A 23,274-nucleotide genomic window follows, 5' to 3' on the forward strand; every position below is an offset into this window, starting at 1 on the left:
TCCAACATGTCTCGAGTGATATATTCCAAATATATTGCAGTCTTTGATGTGGACTGGAAACTGACAAGAAGTTCATTGCCCTCTAGCTGCCATATTAACCTTGCTCCATTCCTGCTCCATATTTCTGTCCTTGCCCTTCTGAGATGTTGACTACTAAATGACCTGTCTGACCTCCAACAGTTAGCTGTCGGCCATGCTTGAGAAGACATTTCTAACAGGACTGTCAAAACTGTCACTCACAGTTTACAAAATGTAACGTTACCATGGCAGTCGATATAGCTACACAGTGTCAAGATGGAAAATGTTACACAAAAGGAGACAGCAATGATATTTCACTAGAATGAATACCACAATTTCTACACATTCCAGTGAGAACCTTTTAAGTTTGCCAAGTCACTGTTGTAGTTGGCTGCTAAGTCAGTTATGTATATATCATACAGTTGTCACAGCCCTGTTTACATCAATAGAGATGGCACTATTGCATTCCTGGCATAGCTTTCTCTGTGGAATACTGTTTTAATCAAAAGTGAGCCGAACGTCATTCTAGATATCAGTACTAATAGATAAAGTGCAGTTAGGAGTTCACCGGGTTAAGTCAAGGTTTATACAGCTATAAAGATATCTATATCATCCTCTACCTTCTTATGATGTGTTTTGGTCTCAATTTAGGACTAGAAGTAAAGATAAAACAGACAGTTGACTTCCTTTCAAGAGATTTAGTACGTCTAGCTCTTTTCTTGTCCCTTCAGTGATGTTCCTTCTTAACTTTGGACGACCTTAAATGTGATGGAGTGGACACAGTTCAGTGCATGTCACATACTCAGCAGGTGTTTTGAGTTTTCCCTGTACTTGTTTGAGTGTCTGTTTCTAGGCAACCCGATCCAACGCCCCAACGTCCTAGCCGCTGGTCTCCAGCCATCATGGCTGAGTGGCAACATTTTATACAACTCCTCTCTAATGTTGTGATGTCCTGAATACTTGGCCTCCGAAAAATGCAGACCAAAACAAAACTAAATCCTCGGACCCGCGGGGAGTTGTAAGATGATGACACGCGAGGACACATACACAGATACTTGGCAGTCCTTGAATGGTTTTTACAAGATGTCAATAAACACTGAAGTCTAAACTGATGTGGGGTCTTTTTTTAGAGGGGCTGTACCTGGAAATAGTTGATGTTTATCTGTGTTGGCCAGGAGTCTGTTGACAGAAGTGGTCACTCCTGTGGGGAGATAAATGTCTGAAGTGCTCCCTGCTTATTCTGTCCTGTACAGGGGTCAGCCTACGTGTCTCACCCCTCCAGCGCCTATGACCTGTTCCTGACAAGCGCGCTAACAGACGGCATCAAACTGTGGGACCTGCGGACAAACAGGTGGGTGGTCATGTGATCTCATGAAGCTACAATAGCAGGTTGTTATCCCTGGAAGAAATGAAGTATTTACTAAATTGGGTTTGGGCAGAAATGTCCTTCTAAGCATGCTAGCAGAACGTACTGTGCCTGCGCGAAAATCCTAATGTATTGTGCATAGCACTTTGGCAGTATGTCTCTCTTTAGGTCATATTCATGTATCTAAAGATGACATCCCATTAATAGTTTTCAAAGAAATAGATAATGTCTGCATCAGGCAACATTCTGATACAACAGTGACCAAACATCCAACGAAAACCGTGAAAAATCGCGCAAAAAAAGGCGCAGTGCATTCTGCCAATGTGCAGACTTGTTCCATACTATTCTTTAAGAATTGAAAAAAATGCATACATTGTATGTGGTTGACTTATTTCAACTTAAGATGCCACTTTTGATTGACAGTATCTATTTACAGTATCATATTGTTAACAATTCATGATGGAGGCAATGGAATACTGTGGTTGTAGCCACCTTATACATGTCATCATTGATAAATCTTAAAGTGAAGGCCTTCAAGATAGTCTTATCATTAAATGCCTTTTAATCTCCAAACAACCTTTAAATCAGACCACAGAGGCACTTTCAATGCAGTTGAGCCTCTATAAACTATTTTTACAGCTGATAAGGTAAGACAACATTAAATGACCTGAAAGTGCATGAGCAACTTGTTTAATTTCTGTTCAAATCAGTTTGTGTAGAATTAAGTATAAAGCTGTGGCAACAATATAAGTTAGACAAGTGAGCTGAATCCACCACAGGGTCTTCTATTTTTGAATATGTTTTAACTTCTAAGGACAAGCAGTAAAAGTTTTAAGGTGTACTGTGGAACTGACGTAGCTGTGCCCAGTAAAATACATGTATGGTCCGTACAATCCCAGCCCTTAACTACATGATACATGGTGTTACAGATCATTTACTAGAGTTTAGATGGGTAGTGTTGATGCATGGCAGTCAATCAGTAATATGCTTATCTACATTAAATTTTGTATGGAGTACATGTACATGTAGTTAGTGATCTGATGGAGCATATCCACCCCCTCTCCTGTTGTAGTTGTAGGATAACAACAACACTTGAAACCTTGACCTTTATCTCCTAAGACAGAGATTATAGGCCAGAGTTGTGAAGCAATTCATTTGGGTAATAGATTGTTCTTGAAGGTCATGATGCGCACTTTACGTTGAGACACTGACGCCTCTTGTCGCATTCCAGGTGTGTACGGCGCTATGAAGGGCACCTGAACCGTGCGTACCCCTGCGGTCTGGCCATGAGCCCCTGTGCGCGCTTCATCGCCACCGGAGCCGAGGACAAATCGGTGGGCACGGCCATGTATTCAGCTAACAAATTGTTTGTTTGTTTGTTTTATTTCTTTAACCAGGAGTTATTATAAACATAAAGCCTGAGGGCACTTTTCAATGTTTCCGAGGGGGAAAACCCAAACAAAAGCCATTAACAACAAAATCAACTCAGTCCAAATTACAACAAAAGTAATAAATAAAGTTATGCAAATTACAAATTGATACAAAATCAAAGTAACTTAAATAACATACATGATATTATACTACCAAGATAAGTGAAACAATAGTGTAACCTTAACATCATACAGTATACCGTTGAACCAAGGTAGAACATAAAAGAATGAAATCAGGATTGAAAGTAGGATTGCATTTTTCAATCAATGATTGTCAAGTACATAAAGCTGTTTCAAACAGGCTTGATAAGTGAGATTGCAGAGAATAGTAGTAGTACTGTTTAGATGTTGGTTATACAGTTGTATGTATATATAGAATACAACAGTATTCCGCATCGCCCTCGGTCCCGGCCCTCCCGCGAGTCGGAAAGCACAGTCATGCAACGTTACCTCCATTCATCGCCAGTCCTGTTTGTTTGTTTGTTTGTTTGTTTGTTTGTTTGTTTGTTTGTTTGTTTTATTTCACCAGGGGAAACATTGCCTACTGGCATTTTTCAATGTGTCCCTTTCCCAAACATACAATATCCACATCAAATGAAGTAATCACGAACAAGAAATAACATACACAATGTAAGGTTCATGCAATTACAAACATTAAAAGAAATACAGTATGCATCAATAAAAATAGATACATGTAAGTCATAAGAATACTAAGTAATCAATCAAGACGGAGATATTCAACCTATTTGAAAGAGATTTTGTGGAAATTACAATTTAAACTTTCTCCAGTATACCTATATGTATTACTTGAAGACAATGACATTGTGGCATTGACCTTCAAAACATGAGTGTTCCAGTGACTCTCCTGATGACAGTTTGCCCTACAACCTGCTTTTAAAAGGCTTTAGCAAATCTTTCTGTCATTCCAAAACCTGTCAACGGACAATGTTATCAGACAAGACATCTCAGGTGGGCATTTTAGATCTAAAGCAGAAGTTCATAATGCATGTCCAGTGTAAACAAAGGGATATATGCCAAATAAAAGCTAGGTATGGTATGGGGCACTTGAGTGGAGCTGAATAACAGCAGTATTTACGAAATATAATGCCCTCTTTTGTTAAAATGGTATTAGCACGTCCTTGGGAGTGCTTCCTAACATTGCGATTATCACAATAATGTGTTGTCTCTCTAATATTGACATTTTTCTTTGGATTTCCCATATCATAGTTTTGGTAACCTATTACAGATTTGGAAATGGAAATTCTCTAGCAGGAATTATGACATCAGCACCACCTGTTGTTTCCAAGTGACAAAGAGATATGCAGTGCCGCATCAGGTGGCCTACTTGTGGATTTGCCTTAGAAATGATGTCATACTAGTAATTGGAAATTTTGCTTTTTCATGGATGTTTTGAGTCATGCATTTTCATCATCATCTATAGGATATATCTAGTCACCTATATTACCTTCTCACTTATAATCTTTCATCCCTGTAGATTGTTTTTATGGTTATAAACCCCATTTATAGCTACAACGGTGTCACAACTGAAGAGGTTCCAAAAGATCTGTAGGTGAGATAAGTTGTTTGGTGGTGAGCCAAGTCACCCCCATTAGGACCTGCCAATCTTTCACCAGGTAGGTTCAGGCAGTTGTTTGGGACAACACAGCCTGGCTGTACCCCCATCATATTGTAGAGGGCCTGCATGGGGGGTCCCTACAACGCTCACGGCTAACTTTTGAGAGCCGGCTACGTATATCAGGAAGCCTCCCCATTAGCTTTTGCGGGAAGTTACAACGCATTACGTAGAATTAAAACGGTGAATTACACTCTAAGCAAGACGCATAGAGCGGTCCATCTATGCTCTACGTAGAATTAAAATGGTAGATTATGCTCTACAGAAAAGGGCATGCGGCCCCCCATAGTAGGAGACTTTTCTGAACCTCTAGCTTAGAGTAGCAAGACTCAAGCATGTCTATTATAAGCTAATACTGGAATGCTAACAGAGGAATTCTCACATCATTAAACACCCAAGCCATTTCACATCATTAAACACCCAAGCCATTTCAGGGCAGTAAAACTGGATTTTCAAAGTCAAGTCCTTTTTTTTCGAGTAGTATTAAAGTTGAATCAACCCTTTCTCATAGCATACCAATATCTGTGAGGGAAAAGTGCAATGTCACCGACTGAAAACAGTTGCTTGTTTTGTATGGTGCACTGGTAGTTATTTATTGATAAAAAAAATAAAGGGAATCCTTGCATTGATTGTTTTTTGGCTAATTCAAACACATCAAATATGAAATGATGACAAAAATATGCAGTAAATGTCATCATTAGACAGATTTCCTCTTTACGAATATTTGGGGGAGGGGGGGTTGCTGCCCTGATCTTACATTGGATGCCTTTAGCTTGTTTTTTCTGTGGTGTTTTTATGTACTGATTGGTTAATTTGCAGAGGTCCACTTGCTTGAAAAATGTTCTGGACATCATCATATCTCTTACGTCACGACAATTACACTAGCGTCATGTCTTTACCTTCCACAGGCCCATCGCACGCCTCATTAGGTTTTTCACCTTTTTATTCAGAGAAGGACACAGGATAGGGTCGTTAATGAGTTGTAATTGCAGTAATAATACAGCATGCACCCTTTAGCCAAATTTATCACTTGCTGTAAAAAGACATTTTCTGTCTTGGGTGTGTATTCTTCGCCCTGTGCACTTACGTGTGGTCAATTACAGCACCCCCCTCTATCACTTAGACTCCATTAGGGTAATATATCTTATAGGGCATCCCTCACTTTATCTATGACAGACAGGTGAGTTTTATGTTGTAGTCTATTGTGGCTGGACAAAAAAAGGCCAGCGTTTCTGCCGTGGACTATCAGCACGGTCATCTGTGTCCACACAGACAGATAATAGCTGGGACAATGGACAGGAAATCAGACATGTCATTTGACTGGCTGGGAACCTTACCATGTACCTGTCTGAGCCTGAGGGACATTTTTTGTCTGGCTTGTACATGGGTGTGACTGAGGTATGCTGGCTGACACTGAGCACAGCACCTCTAGTCAGCAACACCGGCCTTCCCTATATCTTTTAATCCTATTTGGCAATGATATATGACAAGAGGCAGGTAAACAACTTATATGACAATGGGTTTCGAAGGTATGTGAAGATTCGCTCGATCGAGTCTTATGTCAAGTGGAAAATCCTGAACATGACGTTTTCTTTTGTCTGCTGCAATTCCTGAATGCCTTTTGCAATCCTAGACTTGTTTACAGCTATGCTTTTTAATTCCAAGGTTATTGACATCGTTGAAAAAGTACCGGCCATTTTTTTTGGAAGATGCTACTGTTTTCTTGGTATGTTAAGGAAAACTGGTTTAAAAACACTAAAAGGCAGATGTTGTATGATTCAGTCAGCTCAACACATTGCTGAAACCTTAGAAGTTTTGATGGGTTGTAGTATGGAAGTACAATTTTAAACTTATTTTATTACTGTAGCAAGGCCAGCAAGCAGTGTTCCAGCCAGTCTTTGAGTCTGACGGACAAACACTGGTGTGTCAACTAAAGATATGGAAAGACATGTCATTAACTTAAGCTTCTAAAGTCTACCAACAAAATTTTTCTAGGTGAAAATGACCCAGCCCCCCTCAGCCTCAACATGATCAAACAAAATCATGCAGATAGAGTTAGCAAGCTGAAATCCGCCAATCCAAAACGCTGGCACCAGGAAGTCATGAAGATGGCTAACATGAAGAAACCCAACAGTACGATTATAATTCCTGGCATTCCAGCTGATGATGACCTCACCACCGCAAATATCATCAACTCAAGCTTCGCCGAGGTGTCTAATGCCTTACCCGAGCTGAACACCTCCTTGTTACCATCCTTCCTCCCCTCCCCTGAACAGCTGCCTAGGTTACACGACTGGGATGTCTACCAGCGTCTTCGAGCAGTAAAGCCAAACAAAGCCTCAGGCCCTGATAACATCCCACCGAAACTGATTAAAGAGTTTGCCTGTGAGCTGACTTCTCCCCTCTGCCACATCCTCAATGCGTCATTTGCAACTGGCGTGGTCCCTCACCAGTGGAAGCAAGCCGTGGTTGTGCCTGTTCCAAAGTCCAACCTGCTACACTGGACAAGTTGAGGCCCATATCATTGACCCCCCAGTTCGCTAAGATTGCGGAATTCTTTGCCTCTAAGTGGATTACTGACGACATTAAGCTAGACCAACGGCAGTTCGGCAGCTTAAAGGGCCGCTCCACGGTTCACGCCCTCTTAAGCCTGGTGGACAGACTATCCCTTGGAGCCGACACACCATCAACCATCAGCACCATTGTAGCCACTGATTTTACCAAGGCTTTTGACAGAGTGGACCATAATACAGTGATCACTAAGCTGCTCAACAAGGGTCTGAGGCCCGAGCTCGTTCCGTGGGTGTGCGACTTCATTTCTGCGAGAAAACAGAGAGTACGGTATAGAGGAGCCCTTTCCGACTGGGTAACCCTCTCTTGCGGAGTTGCCCAAGGCACTTTACTGGGACCTATACTCTTCCTCGTTCTGATCGACGATGCCGCTAGTGATGCCGTCAGTTATGCCCTGAAATACGTAGACGACATGAACTTTCTTGAAACAAGATCCATCCATCTGCCGTCCTGTCTCCAAAACGACCTTGACCAACTACATTCCTGGACAATGGACAACCACATGCTCCTGAACAGCAGCAAGTGCATAGCAATGCACATTACATTCTGCAGAAACCCACCACTGTTACCCCCACTGCGGATTGACTCCTCAGTTCTGTCTGTTGTCCCCTGCCTGAAGATACTCGGCCTTCGCGTTCAGAGTGATCTACGTTGGAACGAACAGGTCGACCATATGTCTGCAAACGCTGCCAGGAAACTGTTTATTCTCAAGCGTCTCAGGAAGTTCAACCTCTCACAAAATGAACTCCTAATCATCTACACTGCATACATCCGTCCACTTATGGAGTATGCTGCTCCCGTCTGGTCCCCGGGACTTTCTAAACAGCAAGTTGATCAGCTGGAGCGGATACAACGTAGAGCCTGTCGGATCATCATGGGTCCTGCCTATACCGGATATGCAAGCTCACTCGAACACCTGAAACTCACAACGCTTGCCGAAAGGCGTGAGACTCTGTGCCTGAACTTTGCCAGATCACTTATCAAGTCTGAGTTCGAGCATTGGTTGCCGAGTCGCAGATCTAGTATCACAGGCAGAAGTACCAGAAATGGTCAAAAACTTGATATTCCAAAGGCTAAAACACAGAGATACAGAAACTCACCAATACCCTACCTGACTCGATTGTTGAACCAGCATGACTTTTAATCTGTGATTTACTTTTAATGAATTGTCAATGAGCGAACATTCTCTTACTGTCACGACCAATTCTTTGTATATATATATGACGCTCCTCTTTTATTGATTATTGTACTATATTTTAATCATGTACAGTACTGTATTGTGCTATTGCACTACCTTTTAACCTATATCGCCAACCATTATATTGTACTTTTATGTAATATTGATCTTAATTCAGTGTACCCCACTGCGACATCAATAAAGTCAATCTGAATCTGAATCTGAATCTGAATCAAATCAAGATGACAGATGAAAATGTCAGTTAGCTAGAACACTGCCAGAAAGTGTTGTGTCACCTCCCCTCTCTCCTAGAATATTCAAGGACAACCACCTCTCTACAATTTGTGACAATTTTGTGGAAACTGTATCTAGCAATTCTACTCAAGGGGGTGGGGCTGCTACAGATTGTATAATCTATAAGCTTATGCATCGGTGAAGGTGAGACATCTATGTAATAACTAAAGATTAACAAAAAACACATTTTTTGTGCCTTTAGGCTCACGGCTAAACTGAGTGTCCTTGCTAAGGCCATGATGAGGTGTACATATATATCATGCCTCAGGGATTGAACCCTTTCTTTTAAGGACACAACACAGTTTATGAAGGAGAGTGGACATGGCATGGAAAGATGAGCAGGCACACTGGTATGATGATGACCAACAATGTATCAGCCAGGGTGAAGACTTTGCACAAGCTTGCTTTTACTGCTTATCTTATTCTGATGGTAATCCCCTAGAGAAAGCTCTAATATCCTCTCCCAGGTTGGGATGATAGTAGTGTCTAGCATTCAGATTAGGCCACACCAATTTGATTTGTTGGTTCTTGGATTCGCCTCTTTATTTTTTTTTTTTGATTTGCAAAAAAAAAAAAAGATTCTGGTTCTGAATCAACTCAAATATGCTCATATTTTGCCCCCAACAGTTGAGTCCTATTCTTCCGAGTTGTTGCAGTTTTTCCATTCTATCAATGCAGTGGTTTGATTAAAAGTTCAAAATTCATTGTTTAAATATTAACCCAGCCTTTTGTGTTGACTTCATGGTTCCTATCGTAACATTTGGGGCTATAATAGGATGCCTAGACACATTTGTTTTCACCCTGTTGCTTCAGATTTTTTCTGAAAAAATCAGAGAACCAACAAATTAAATTGGTGTGGCCTTAGGCCTGTCACAAATTCTGTTAGTCTAATCTTGTGGCCATCCCTCCGCATTCTATAGACTGCATCCTACAAACAAACATCATAAATAAAATAGACGTAGGTAAACAACATGTCTTCTGGATCAATTCTCAGAGCCTTGAGTTGTTTTATGTACTGTATTTTATTGCTTTGCCAGCAGCATAACATAGTACAACAAAGACTACCCATGTAGCCAAAGGCTATTGCAAAGGGCTTAGTTCTGGTGACAAGGACTGAAGAACAATTCAAAATTGTACCAGAGGGCATTGAACCCAAAGTTTGTAACTTCAGGTCAGTCACCGCATTATGTAGGTGTAACCATTTCAATTAAATATCATATCTATGAGATGATATTACTAGTACTCAAAACTTTTTATATCAAACAGAATTCTGCACAGAGGCCATATAAGTTTCAGTTTTTTTGTTGCTTGAGGCAATATGTAATCTCTGTTTGAACAATACACTTGAAGGTAGACTACATGTAGTTACACCAATATGGCTTATCTTCTAGAAATTAGTTATACAGAATGGATGTCAGATCATTGTATTTTTCAAATTTTCTGTTCATGTAGCTTTGCTGGTCATTAATGTTTTGCATGTTGTAAAAAATGTTGCAAAGACTTGTACTCTATAGATAATTATAATATGGGGACATCATGTACACTATGCTATAAAGTCACACTAAAAATCAGGGTGAAGTATTTTGTATGTCATTCGGTTTGGAGTATTACGTGACTTACGTGCATTATGTGCTTTACATGCTTTACACACCTCTATCTACTCCTGCTGAAGCATCGCATGTCTTCCACCCTCTACCTGCACTTTTTGTTGTTGCTCACAACATTGTTTACATGTGATTTGCGACATCAGAGCTAGCAGGTGGCCAGCTCTTGGCTCCTTTGTCTGATACAGACTACAAAGGAGAGCAAAGGACACAGTATAATTAGAACTTTCCAAAACTTGAAGGCTTTGCAGAATTACATGTCAGAAAGCGATGGCTTTATCAATCTTAAATGAGATGTGTCAAGTGAGAAAACCCCAGTGCACAGTTGATTTGCTTCGTTGATGTGTTACATGTACCTTTTCTTGTAACAATGTCAACCTTGTCCTTCATTCCTGTGATCAATGACTTCACTTATTCCACACTTTCAAGTAGTAATAATAGCTTATTTATTCACAAGTTACATTTTACATGTCATTACACTTATAGCAACCCATAGGCTGAATTGGAATTCAGACAGACAACTTGTGAGATCCAGCTCAAAATTAGAAAAATACTTGGAATAACATTGAAGTTGAATTTGAATAACAACATATCATCGTAACAATATGTTATACATGTATTTAAAAAAATTTCACTTATTATTGAATATATTCAATATCATTGAATAAAATCTTTTACTTACCAATTGAAAGCCTTGGACTGCTGCAATCTTCATTGAATCATTAATTTTGCAATTATGAGTGACAAGCTAACCTTGAAGATCTATTGTTCTTGATCCCTGTTATTCTTTAATGGCCACAAGAAAGGTGGGACATGACACGAAATACAATTTCATGTGATCAAGTCTAGGAAACTGACATTGACGACTGTTTGATACATTGTATTCCCTCAGGCATACATCTATGATGTGAGAGAGAGCGGTCCCTTGCACAAGCTGACAGGTCACACTGATGTGGTTTCGGACGTAGCCTTCAATCCACTCACACCTCAGGTAGGTACAAACAAGGCTGCAAGATTCAACCCAGTTTTCTCTCTTTTTTCTCTACCGACATTTCAGTAGCTGCTTTCTCCATGTCTTGTTGTGATGTACCAGTAATCATCACGACAAGGATGCATTCTCGAATGTAAGTCTTCTTGCCACTTTGTGAGGATGCAGCAATTAAGGATGCAGACGTCCCAGCAACAAGGAAAAAGCACATTACCTGAAATGTCAGTAGAGAAATATAAGGTTGGGTACGTATGAGAACTATCGTGTTAAATTGATTTACCAATCTGATGTATTTACAGAAAGCTTTTGAAAATTACACCTGCATCATTACTTACATCCTTTTAATAAGCAGAGTTTATCACCACTTCTGTGACATTATAATCAATCTGATGTATTTGCAGAAAGCTTTTGAAAATTTCACCTGCATCATTTACTTTTTCCTTGATATGTTTTAAGAAGAATGAGTGTAAATAAGCAGAGTTTATCACCACTTCTGTGGCATTATTTTGTGTTTAATCCTGCATTTTCCATGGTTCTTGGTTCATCTTCTTTTCTTTCATCTCGCCGCCTTGTTTACAACATGGCGAGGGAACAGCTACGGTACCTTTAAAATGAGATAAATGGCAATCTCCTATTACCACATGCTGTTTCCCTTTAAAATCACAGCTATGTAAGTACCTCCAACAAGCTGCTGCCACCCCACACTGTGCCGCATGACAATCTACCAACTTCAGGATGACAAAGTTCCCCCAGTCTGCAGCCCTGGGGGAGCTCTGCTGGGGAGAATGTGTTGTTGTGCCCACTGAGTTTTAGAAATTAGATTATATCACATTACCCACAGTCAGGCTTACAATGGTGCAACGGTGGAAGTTTTTTTTTACGAACATAACTGAGGAAACCTGTGGCACCCCGCAACCTCACAGTCTTTGTGCAAGTAAGCAACTTTTAGTGTCAGCATTTCATTTATGATGGCAAGTCTTGGGGTTTACAAAGGTGGCTGGAGAGCAGGCATGCAATATTCCGTCCTTTGGTCCTGTTGCAGGGTTGCATAATCGAGCATGAAATTGTTGTCTGGAAGGTTTTGAATGTTGTCTAGTTTGGTCACAGTGTAGGAGGCAGCACTGGACACAGCCCTTGTGAAAATGTTGGGCCATGGAAGCCGGCATGTTTGGGACACTGAATACATGATTAGTTCTGGTAACTAGAAGGCCTGCGCAGTATAAGTACACACTGCACTGTATCCTTGTCAGACGGCCAAAGCAGTGTGTATTTACTAACGAAAACTGAACATATTGTTATACTGACATATTGTAAACACAGATTTGATTGTTCGAACGTTCAATCTATCAAATCTGACTGGCTGAAACACTATTGCTGCACAGGTTCTGTTAGCCAAGTCTTGACCTCCTGTCTATACCGAGGCGTCAGCTGTCAACATTGATTCATGAAATTTCCATTTCCAGGAACCACTTTTTTATCTGCCCATGTTGACACTAGCTGTGGGTGGGTTGTCCTGGTCTTTAACCTACTTTTCATGACGACCAGTACATGATACTGCAATAGCAAAGGCAGCTGATTCCCATTGGGAGTCTTACCCCAGATTATCCTGTAATCCCTTTTGGATAATGTGTAATCTATTAGGTGACTGGTAGTAGAAGTGACAGGACAACCTGACACATGTACAAGTAACAACTTAAAAAGGAAAGCATCTTGTCAGCATCTTGCACGATGGAGACTAAAAATGAACTTTCAGGTTCCCACTGCTTTTGGCTGCCCTACATTTCAGGCTTCTACCCCCTTTGTTGAGTCAACTCTGTATGCAGACAACGTTTTTATCTCCGGCGGAGACTGAAAGCAGCATAGAAGCTCCGCAGGCGAGCTTGCTAAGTACACACCTCCTGGTTTCCGTTCATCCAGGCATGGGGTGGTTCTAGCCCAAACTCCACGCCTCTCCTGATACCCCGTAACTTTGAGAAACAAACAAGCCCTGCATTTTTTTTAAAGCCTGGTATTCACGCCAGTCTATAATGATGTCTTTGTTGGAAAATGCTTGTCCAAGCTAAAGCTGCACTTGCCAGACATGACCATTATTGTCTGGCTGCCCGCGGCGCGGCTGAAAGGCTGGCAGAAGTTCCTGGTAGTTCACCTCATTCAGAATGTTCAGTGGTATTACTCCTTCTAATGATAACTGAGGACAAGGTCAGTGATTGATAGGTGTTACCCCTCCTCAGACCCCATACTAGGGACAAACACCTCTCTACATCAGTGGTTAGTGACCCTGCCTCTGGACCAAGAGGTTAGGAGTTTGAATCCCGACTGTTGTTGCTCACATGACATGCACCCTACTGGAAAGGGTTGCAGTCCCTAGGACGGGACGTTAAGCTGTTGTCCACTGATCATTGTGCTTATCATAGCATTTGGGACTATCATTACCAGTATGCTATTACCAGTATGCTAAGGTCTGTTTTTTTCCCTGTTGCTTTCTTTTTCTGAAAAAAGTCTGAGAACCAACAAATTGGTGTTGTCTAAGCCAGTATTTTCAAATAATAGACATTTGACATTTTTGATACATTGTATCAAATACCATGATGGTAAATACCAGTAGGGATGGACCCAATATGCCTGACAGAAAATGCAGATGCCTTGAAGCTGCATTAGTACAGAGATTTGTTCTTTCTGGATGCCCTAAAACCTTTATCCCCTTTTGGTTTTGTTCAGCCTTTTCTACACTGTCAACTTCAAAGAGTTTGGGGGTAAAAATAGTTCAATGCTGGGTGGGATTCGTGCATGTTAAAGGACAATTAAGGTATATAAGTAAAGCCTGAGGTTTGCCTACAAAGTATTTCACTTCCGTGGATGATTACACAATTTCTTGCTACATCTTGCTCATCTAAGAGACCTGTTATCTTGTCATTGTCCTCATGCCTTAAAGCGAAGATGGCACACAAGGAGCGAAGTACTGTCAAATGTCAACCAGCTGTCGCTTACGTACATCCCTAACAAGGGTACTTTATTATACAGAGTGGGAGGGTTCTCTACTAGAATCCAAAGGACTCTATCAAAATGCAATTAGCATTCCTGAGATTCCTTAAGTTTGTCATTCACTTTCTCTGCCTTTCTTCCACCTTCCTACATGTACAAACCATGGCCAAAGTAGCAGCAACTGATCCTAGTCGGAGTCATAGACCCAATTTATACACAGCCAAAAACCAGACGGTATGAAAAGTGGGTATGCACGCAAGCATAGGAAAACTGCACAAATTTTTACTGCGTGTGAATAGGCCTGCTTTCACACACATCAATGCCAGCCCTCGAGATGATGTATGATCTAAACGTACGTTCTTAGCTTACATCAAAGCAGGGTTGATTCAACTTGCTTCATAAAGAAATGACCACAGAATTGACTTTGAACATCCAGTTTTACTGCACTGAAATCACTTTGGGTAAATTTAAGCCAATCGTTGATCATTTCTTCTTGGAGACCCTTACTAAGCCTTAGATTTATAGACTTGAAGAACTGACTAGACTGTTTTAAACAGTTTTCTTGGGTAGGGTGGGGGGTAGAAGACAGACATGGTACAAACAAACTGTTGGATGTGCTAATGACATAATGTCTGAAAATATAGAAGAAAAGGGGTTTCTTTTCAAGCTTTGTACTAACACAGACATGTCTGGAGCTTTTTTGTATGCGTAGTCTATTATTGTGCAAAAAAGAGCTGTATCAACTAAAATCAGGCTTTTAGCTAGGATTTTTTTGGTGGGCGTCCATTTTTTTTTATTGTATGCTATGCACAGTGAAGACATGCTGAGTGCAAGATTTTAGGGGGGCTTTTTTGAAATTCATAATGCTCTCAAACACTACTTTCTGCATTTTCAGGTGTAAATTTGAGTTTTTTCCTTCAGTAAACCATCATTTTTGTATTTATAGTAAGGCTGAAGGGAGGCATGTGTGCATGGCAGGGGTTGGGAGTGGAAAAAATAGGGCGTCTTTAGGGTGTCCTACAAAAAAGTAGGGCGTCCAATTTCTTCTTATTTTCAGTACAGGGCGTCCAAAAGACACCCTGGACACCCCCTAGCTAAAAGCCTGACTAAAATCCTCTACTTTAACAGCATTAACCCCATGCTATTTCTTATCTTTCAGCTGGTGACATCATCGGTGGATGGAAAATTACACTCCTATGTGGAGAACAGATGACCGTGTTCCTGTATCACACAAATGGTAAGTACAAAGTCCACCAGTCTGCAACTGATTTTTTTTTTGTACTTTGCGTGATGTGCGTGTGCTGATTCAGTCACTTATAGTGCTGGCCAGCACTAGCCTTCCTGTAACATAATCTATGTGTGGTTGATGACATGACAGTAGCTGAGTTCTCCTGCTGGCATGGATGTGATCTCTAAAGGTCAAGCTTAGATGGGAGCACTGATAATCTCTCTAGGATTTGTTTTATCACTTACAATAATCCTATACAGGATAAGCACATCACCTCTAGTGCCCTTTTAGCCTTTTTTATAAGGAAAGGATAGAGAGAGGGAGAGAAGCTGAAGGCATTCCCACCTGTTTATTAAAGGCATCCAAAGTAATTTCAGGGTGGCAAAATATACTGTATGAGGAAATTGGTCTGGTATTGACATCTACTGCCATTTCTTAGCACATTTTCATCATGATTTCATACTTGAAGCATTTGAATACTTGGTAGCCCAAAAACAAGCTACATTGTACATATGTGAGGAGTCCCTTTATTTTTTGTACCACCAATAGATAGCCAGAACCTGCTTAGGATATGAAACAGGAAACCATTTTCCATCAGCAATATTGCATTTTTGCCTCCCAGATTTACATGTAGTATACTATGATCTACCAGAAAATTGACCATAAAAATCCAGTTTTACGGCGCTGGGTGCCCTTAAAAAATCATTTTACTAATAGGTAATTCTCGACACCACAAGTAAGTTGGTATGTTGTGTGTGCATCAGCAATTGAATGCACCGGAGTTCCACTTGTCACTCAGTTAGTGTCCTGGTCCAGATTCCACTGAGTAAGCCAAACTTCATCCTGTGGTACTGAATGCCTTTGGGGGAAAGGTGTGTATATCCTAGTGATGTCATGATGCGGCACTCACTAAACCATCTGGAATGCTAGCTATTCAGTCCCTCACTTACATGTGTGCTTGCATGACGAAGTTCAGTTAATCTTTTTAAGTTGGTTGCATTTAGCTCTACTAAGTCATCAAGACGGTTATAAATCAGGAGATCTTCAATTAGAAGAGAATTGACTCTTTTTAGATATCTATTGTCTACCTTACCTTACCTTATATGTACCTTATACAGTGTACATGTACATTATATATATTACCAGTAGTAAAGCTATGGAAGAGAGTGAGTGAGTGAGTGAGTGAGTGAGTGAGTGAGTGAGTGAGTGAGTGAGTGAGTGAGTGAGTGAGTGAGTGAGTGAGTGAGAGACTGAGTGGGTGAGTGAGGAGTGAGTGAGGAGTGAGTGAGTAAGAGTGAGTTCATTATCTGTCAGTCAATCTTCAATCTTTATTCATATCAGTCAACATATTACTCAAAAACACTGGGCAAGTAAAATACATATGAATATTGGAAATAAGACACAAAATTACTTAGCCTGCATTTGACTATTGTACAGCCTTGCCATTTGTATTCTGGTAGAGAGGTTCTAGTACAGTAGACTTCTGCATGCTTTAAAAGATTTGTCAGCCTTGCCATTTGTACATGTACTAGTACATTGTACCTACAAGTACCAATGGTAGAAAGTTTAAGTACAGTAGGCTTGTGCATGCTTTAAAAGATTTGTCAACTTTGCCATTGGTAGTACTTGTACTAGTGGTATAAAGGTTCTAGTACACGGTATGCTTTAAAGGATTTGTCAACCTTGCCATTTGTATGGTTAAGGTTAATGACAGGATGTATACATGTCCCTAGAGAACTGTCCATCCCACAGTTTGTTGTGGGGAAGTCAATACTTCCTGAGAGTGAGGAATACTCTCTGGACTCTGGAGTGACACTCCTCTAGCACTGTCAGGATATGCGGTAAAAAAGGATTTCCTTAAATTCTTGGTATAAAATTCACTGAGAACTGTCATCCCTCAATTTGTTTTGGGAAAGTCAATACTTCCTGAGAATGAGGAAAACTTTTGTTAGTGACACTCCTCTAGCACGGTCAGGATATGCGGTAAAAAAGGATTTCCTTAGATTCTTGGTATAAAATTCACTGAGAACTGTCGTACCACAACTTGTCGTTGGAAAGTCAATACTTCCTGAGAAGGAGAAACACTTTTGCGAACTCTAGCACCATCAGCATATATGGAACTGGGGAAAAAAGATTTTCTTAAATTCTTGGTATAAAATTCAATCTTTTCCTGTGAGATAAGTGCTAACAGTGTCCTCCTAGATCCTGCTCAAGGCTGTATTTCAGGAATGTGATCTTGAGTCATTGCCTTTACAAAGTGACTTAGAAGTACACCAGGTACTGAGAGAAGAAAGTACAGTATCTCTGTGATAGTCCTTTTAACTGAGCCTTCCTTGATATTCACGTTTTCATACTAAGATACACTTTTGATAAGGGCCTTTCTTTGTATAACATAGCATAGCCCTATTGCCCTTGAAATCATAACGGAACACCAAGGTCCACAGACTAGTTTTGCCAGACACCCCATGAGTACAAAAGTCGTCCCCAAAGCCTTACACAAGAACAACCTAATGTACCGTTAAGCGTTATCGGCCTTCCTAAATTTACCGTTAAGCGATGATGGGATCCCCCCATGCAGACCCGCTATGATGTTTAATCTGTAACCATCTACACCTCTTTCCTCGTTGTTCATTGTGTTGTGAGTGATAACGAACACATGTAGGGCATGACAAAACTATCGGTCCCGTCCCCAGTATTACCGCACTGGCAACGGCGAAAATCTCACTTCCTGACCCATATTTCCGGAAGTGGTAAATTTGTGACTGAAGTGTTGGAATCCGCTGGCTGGGAGGTATTTTGGACTGTTGAGTTGCCTGTGCTGGGGCAGATCAGTACCATGTGTGGAGCCAGGGAGGATTCTGGCAGGAACAGGGGTGACTGGATGTCCCTCTCCCACCCACTCAGCCACCTGTGGGTCGACATTTCACAGGGATCGGGGAGACTCCTGTCCTTGGGTTGTCCCGATCTTACTTGACCTTGACATTGGAGAAAGGGAAGGATGTGGGCCAAAAATATGCCCTATCAGCCACTGCTGTGTCATAAAGCGTAAACCAATTTTTTATGTGTTGAAGGGGAGGGGGTGAATACTGTAAATCACTCTATGTTTGTGGTAGCAAAAGTTCACGGTCTGAGGAAAATGGACATGTTCACGGAACTATACATTCGCAGTGGAGGCCGGTGCAGCCCAAAGAAAGTCAGGGAATTATTTGTTCATTTCAATGATAAGTTCACGGTACAGAAGTGGTCGTGAAAACCATGAATATATAAAGCACAGTACCGTGAAAAAATTGTGATTTACAGTAGACTGGGCAAGGCTGTTAACATTTGCAAGACATTTTAATGCCTGTGCCCTAGATCAAGTGTAGACGTAAATGTACCTCTATTACTTTGCTGGATGTACCAGTAACAAGTTAGTTACTCATGAAAAGACAAGCTGACACTACCAATATTCTAATCTGCCCCTTTTATCTCCTGAATAGCTTCATCCTTTACATTGGCTTTCACTGTTACCATTTCCAACAACTTGTAGTCGAGCTAAGAACAGAATGAAAGTTTTTGGTTGTATAACGTGGACACCACTGTTAAAGGTAAACTTTCCCATCTGAAAGTTACAGCCAGGGAAAGCTTGCTTACCTCTTAGAAGTCGTCCCATTGCTCTATGTTGTACTTAAACAAGATAGCTTATCAGGGAAAAGTCTCTCTGTCAAGAGGAACACCCACCAACAAGGTTAGCAAAGTCAGGTTGTGAAAACAAAGTGTCAGGAACACTTTACGGGAGGGTGGAGCAGGCAGGTAAGATGTTAGAATCCGCAGTCCTCCAGAAATACTTTCCCAAGTGTTTTGCTTACCACTGGAAACTGGAGCTCAAGGGCAATTCTTGCATTTGTCTTTTTTCCCAGCAAACTACATGTAGGTCACTTCAGAAATGCTATCTAAGTATGTAGGACAATAACTTAGGATGGAAATAGAAGTGACATACAGGTGTGGCCAAAAGGTCATGATCGGAATGCCCCGCTGCGCTCCTTCTTAATCACTTCATCTTGAACGCCAGTTCCAACTGACATTCAGTGTTTGTCTACACTTTTATTGTATCTAAGAATAGTTTTTACAGTCACTGTGGCATTCTTGGCTGATTCCAAGGTTTTGCTAGTTTCAGGGCATTTTATATACCAGGCCATGAAATTGTACTCTCCAAGCAGAGGTTCAAGCTTCGGCTTAGTTTTGACACGTTCTTAGGCATTTTTATTGGTCTTCCTGGTATCTTTTTATTTGACAGCCAACTTGATACTGCCCTGCCAATTTGATACTGTCTTGCAGCCACCAAAAGATCTTTGTGTTTCGCACAATCGATAAACTGCCTTTAGGCATAACACATGACCAGCTTTGTACAGTGAGTACAAGATGCGTAAGACCGGACTGTAAGGTTTGAACCACTCACACTGGGAAGGACTTTTCAATAAGTGTGGTAGGACATTTAAATGTACCTATTAATAGAGTTACTGTCCTTGCCAGATCCAAGATTAGCACTTAGCTTTAGGCCTAAATACCCCCTCTACTTGACATTCAGTTTACTTAGAGGAAAAGGCCCGAAGAACCTTAGCTTTAACAAATGTTAAGCTCACAGTCACACATACAAATTGCCAAGCCCAACAGATTCTTTAAACACGTTCCTTCCTTTTAGTCGTTGAAGTCAAGTGCTAAGTACGTAACGAGGAGAAGTCATAACGAATTTCCCTGGTGATTGGATGCCAAACAGCAAGATGTCTCCTCGTCAGGAGTCTTTGGGAGGATTTAGAATGCCTGGCATGTTGGAGAATGTCATAAAGGGTTAGGTCAGGCACTCCGTGTTGGCACTAGCAGTACATTAAGGCTGTGGTCGCGTGAGATGTTTTGTGTGGCCATGGCTCGAACTCATACTGTACCGTGTAGACACGTACAATTTTCACCCAGGTGCGGATTTTTCGGGGAGACAACGTCGTCGTATGGATGCAAACAACATGTGTCTGTCTGTGTTCACAGTCTTACCAGGTCACTAGTGAAAAACGTCACTGCATTGTTTTCATACCATAGGTAGATGTGTTAAGATTTAGGAGTACCCATGCCTCAGTGTCTTCAATGTTTAAATCTATGCTCTACTGTTGAATTTGGGGAAGGCTTCTTCTTCTTCAGACAAGACTGTTACCCTGAAACAGGGTAGAATTATAGATTCTTAATGGACTCAACAGAAGTACTGGGACTTCTGTATGGTCTACTACAACTAAGATCGAACAAAGCTAAGTTCTACAGTTGAATTCGTGGAAAGCTGCACCAGGTTAAAGTGGTCACATGGCAGCCCATGTATGGTGTGGTGCCCTACAGACATTATTGCATCACAGACACCTCAGTTGGCCTGTACGTCATCAATGGGAGGATCCTCTGGAGTTCAGGGGGTTCGTGGAATGAAGAGCCGCGTCCATCAGCAGCCAGATGTCCGTGATCACACCTGACCCCCTGGTAGCACTTCCTGCCCAGCGGCCATGGCTGCCAACCTGACGGAAAGTGCCTGCCTCTAATTCTCAAGAATGCCAGATCTTATCTCCACGCGCATCAGTCATGATTCACCTCCGAGTCACACGGTGATGTCACTGATGATGTCACAGCCGTGTAAAAGGGCTTTCCTGCCCTGCATGTTTATCCCGTTCGTATGTGTTCTAGGAAACGGAAGTCAGGTTCGGTAAATGTCCCCGGGCCATTTTGCCCGCGTGACAGTGACGATGGTGATATCTATCATGCGTTCTTAGTAAAATACGAGTATATGTACATCTTGGAAGGCCAACGACACCCATTTTGTCATCTCCATGGCAGAGCAAATATACCCTGCAAGATTCCTGGCTATTTTGCCAAAATAACATACAGCTTAAACATTTTGTACTTCAAGCTCAAACAGTTTCAATTGTCCAGTTTCCTGTTTTGTCCAGCTTGCGCCAGTTTGGTCTTCCTGTTCTGGTCCGTGCTGTGTTCTTAGTGTCTGATATAGCACACAAAGGTGCTCTTTGCAGAATAAATCACTTCGAAGCAAATAGATGCCTGTCTTCCAAGTTGAACTTCTGTACTTGAGCTCTGGAGATATATGTGTTTCCCCCAAAGAGGACACGTCTCAGCACAAGAAAGTATTGCAGCACGGGGGTGTTTCTTTTCTTCGTATCTATCAAAGGCACAACCCAGAAATACATGTAGTTTTACTTGCCGTGGTCTTAATATACGCTCAATGTCAAGGTTCTCAAACACTGGCCCGAGGCGCAAGACAAGGAGTCTGGGAGTCTGAAAAGAGGTGAATGTTATTGGGACAATCGACCTTGGTGGAGACATTCTCTAAAGAATTAGCATCTTAGGAAGGCGGTGAGAAATAGCGGTGGCCTTCTCCCTTTGGGTTAATCAAACAAGGAGGAGCCTTGGAGTCTAATATTAGCCACAGGGTATGAATAACACGTGCTGCCGTTACAAACGTTATGTTTTCCTTAACTTCAAACTACCGTACAATTACAGATCTTTGTTTTTGTTGTTTCAGGTAGTTGCACATTACCTAAACAGAAATCATACAGAGGGAACTTTCAATATTTTGTAGAGCTTTAACATCAATTAAGACGTGTAAGAATCAGCTTTTGCAAAAGACAATTTTGAATGAAACATTAGACAAAGTATATGTACTTTAGACTGAATCTTGCAAGTAAACTGTAGAATAATTGACAGGTTGGTTCGGACAAAAAAAAAGGTTCGGACAAATTTACTCCTGGTCAGTTACTAGTAGAGATCAGTTGACTACTGTACAATATGTCTTTTTTTGATGTAGATTTATTTTAAGGATGGAGTCCCTCTGGGGTTGAGTAAATGTTGTGCTTGGAAACACTTGCCCTGGTGCCTTATAGATATCATACTAGTCAACACAATGATTTAAATAGTAGCGGTATGCTCAGAATTCATTTACCCACTGATGCAAAGGAGCAAATGCTGGCCAAAAGGTCTAATGCTCTTCTAAATACCTCGCCGATTCCTGGCATAAGTGCCATGCTGTCATGGAGATTGTGTATAAGTCTTTAACAAAACTGTTACCGGGACAAAGGCAGTCCCTAACTGAGTACACGGGGACACTCCAAGCAAAATGTCAGGGGATAGCGGCTTGACCCTCACAATACAGGGCCCTCTTGATCAGTGGAAATGTTGACCCGTACTTACACAAATGTTAAAGGTTGCACAACAACAACATCAGTCAGTGTTCCAGGCCGGTAGCTGCGCAGGAATCCGCTCTCGGACTGAGCAAACAGGGCTGAAACAGTAGCTGATATTTTCCCTCCTTCACAGCCAAAAAATAGCTTTCACAGGTAAATGTCAGGACTGGTCACACGTCAGCAACAAGCTCATTTGACCTCATCAGTTGTCATCGGAGAGGGATGCCAGGAACATCTTTTTGCCACAAGAACATCTTATGAGTACGGGGCGTTCCAAACTTTCTCTGACATCTCTCCTAGCTACCTGTAGTTTCCCCCTCACAGGGTTAATCTGGTCAACAACACTGGAAACTTGAAGTTGATCCTATCTGGTAGCTTTCGTCTCAGTGAATCTCTGGCACCGAAATGGGCAGCATTTTAGCAAGTACCCTCTAATGAAACCGCCTGTCAGAGTTAATGTGTGAGGTATAACTTGTCAAAATGAAAGTCTTTGCTTTTCGCTCAAGAGCATTACTCCAAATTTGCTTTTATCAGTAACTGTTGCTTCATTGTAGGCTGTTTCTTATGGACCATATCATACCAATGAAGTTGTTTTTGTCCACTTATTTTTCAGAATGTAGTTCAAATGTATGCCAAAAATGTCATTAATGGCAAAGTTGGCTTCAGAGCAATGACATGGCGTTCCTGTCTCTACCACCCCTGGCAAACGTACACTTCTATTTTGGCCCTCCTAGCCTGAAAAGGGTTAGCTGTTGCATAAGAGGTCATGGTCAACTTG

General features: G+C 41.3%; 1 protein-coding gene and 1 pseudogene across 1 annotated transcript in view; one reads left to right on the top strand and one right to left on the bottom strand.

The window, feature by feature from the left end:
• The window catches only part of LOC109484921 (WD repeat-containing protein 27-like), a 102,578-nt gene that overhangs the window by 78,110 nt on the left and 1,194 nt on the right, over positions 1-23,274 (top strand). Inside the window, exons 11-14 of the mRNA XM_019788273.1 lie at positions 1,272-1,369; positions 2,616-2,718; positions 10,986-11,084; positions 15,223-15,300. Of these exons, the coding sequence (XP_019643832.1) occupies positions 1,272-1,369; positions 2,616-2,718; positions 10,986-11,084; positions 15,223-15,276 (354 nt within the window). The 3' untranslated portion in view covers positions 15,277-15,300. The remainder of the gene's footprint in view (positions 1-1,271; positions 1,370-2,615; positions 2,719-10,985; positions 11,085-15,222; positions 15,301-23,274) is intronic.
• On the bottom strand, positions 17,533-19,330 carry LOC109484885 (annotated as a pseudogene).

This window comes from Branchiostoma belcheri, unplaced genomic scaffold (genome assembly GCF_001625305.1).
Source record: "Branchiostoma belcheri isolate BF01 breed outbred unplaced genomic scaffold, Haploidv18h27 scaffold71, whole genome shotgun sequence".
Lineage (NCBI taxonomy): Eukaryota > Metazoa > Chordata > Leptocardii > Amphioxiformes > Branchiostomatidae > Branchiostoma > Branchiostoma belcheri.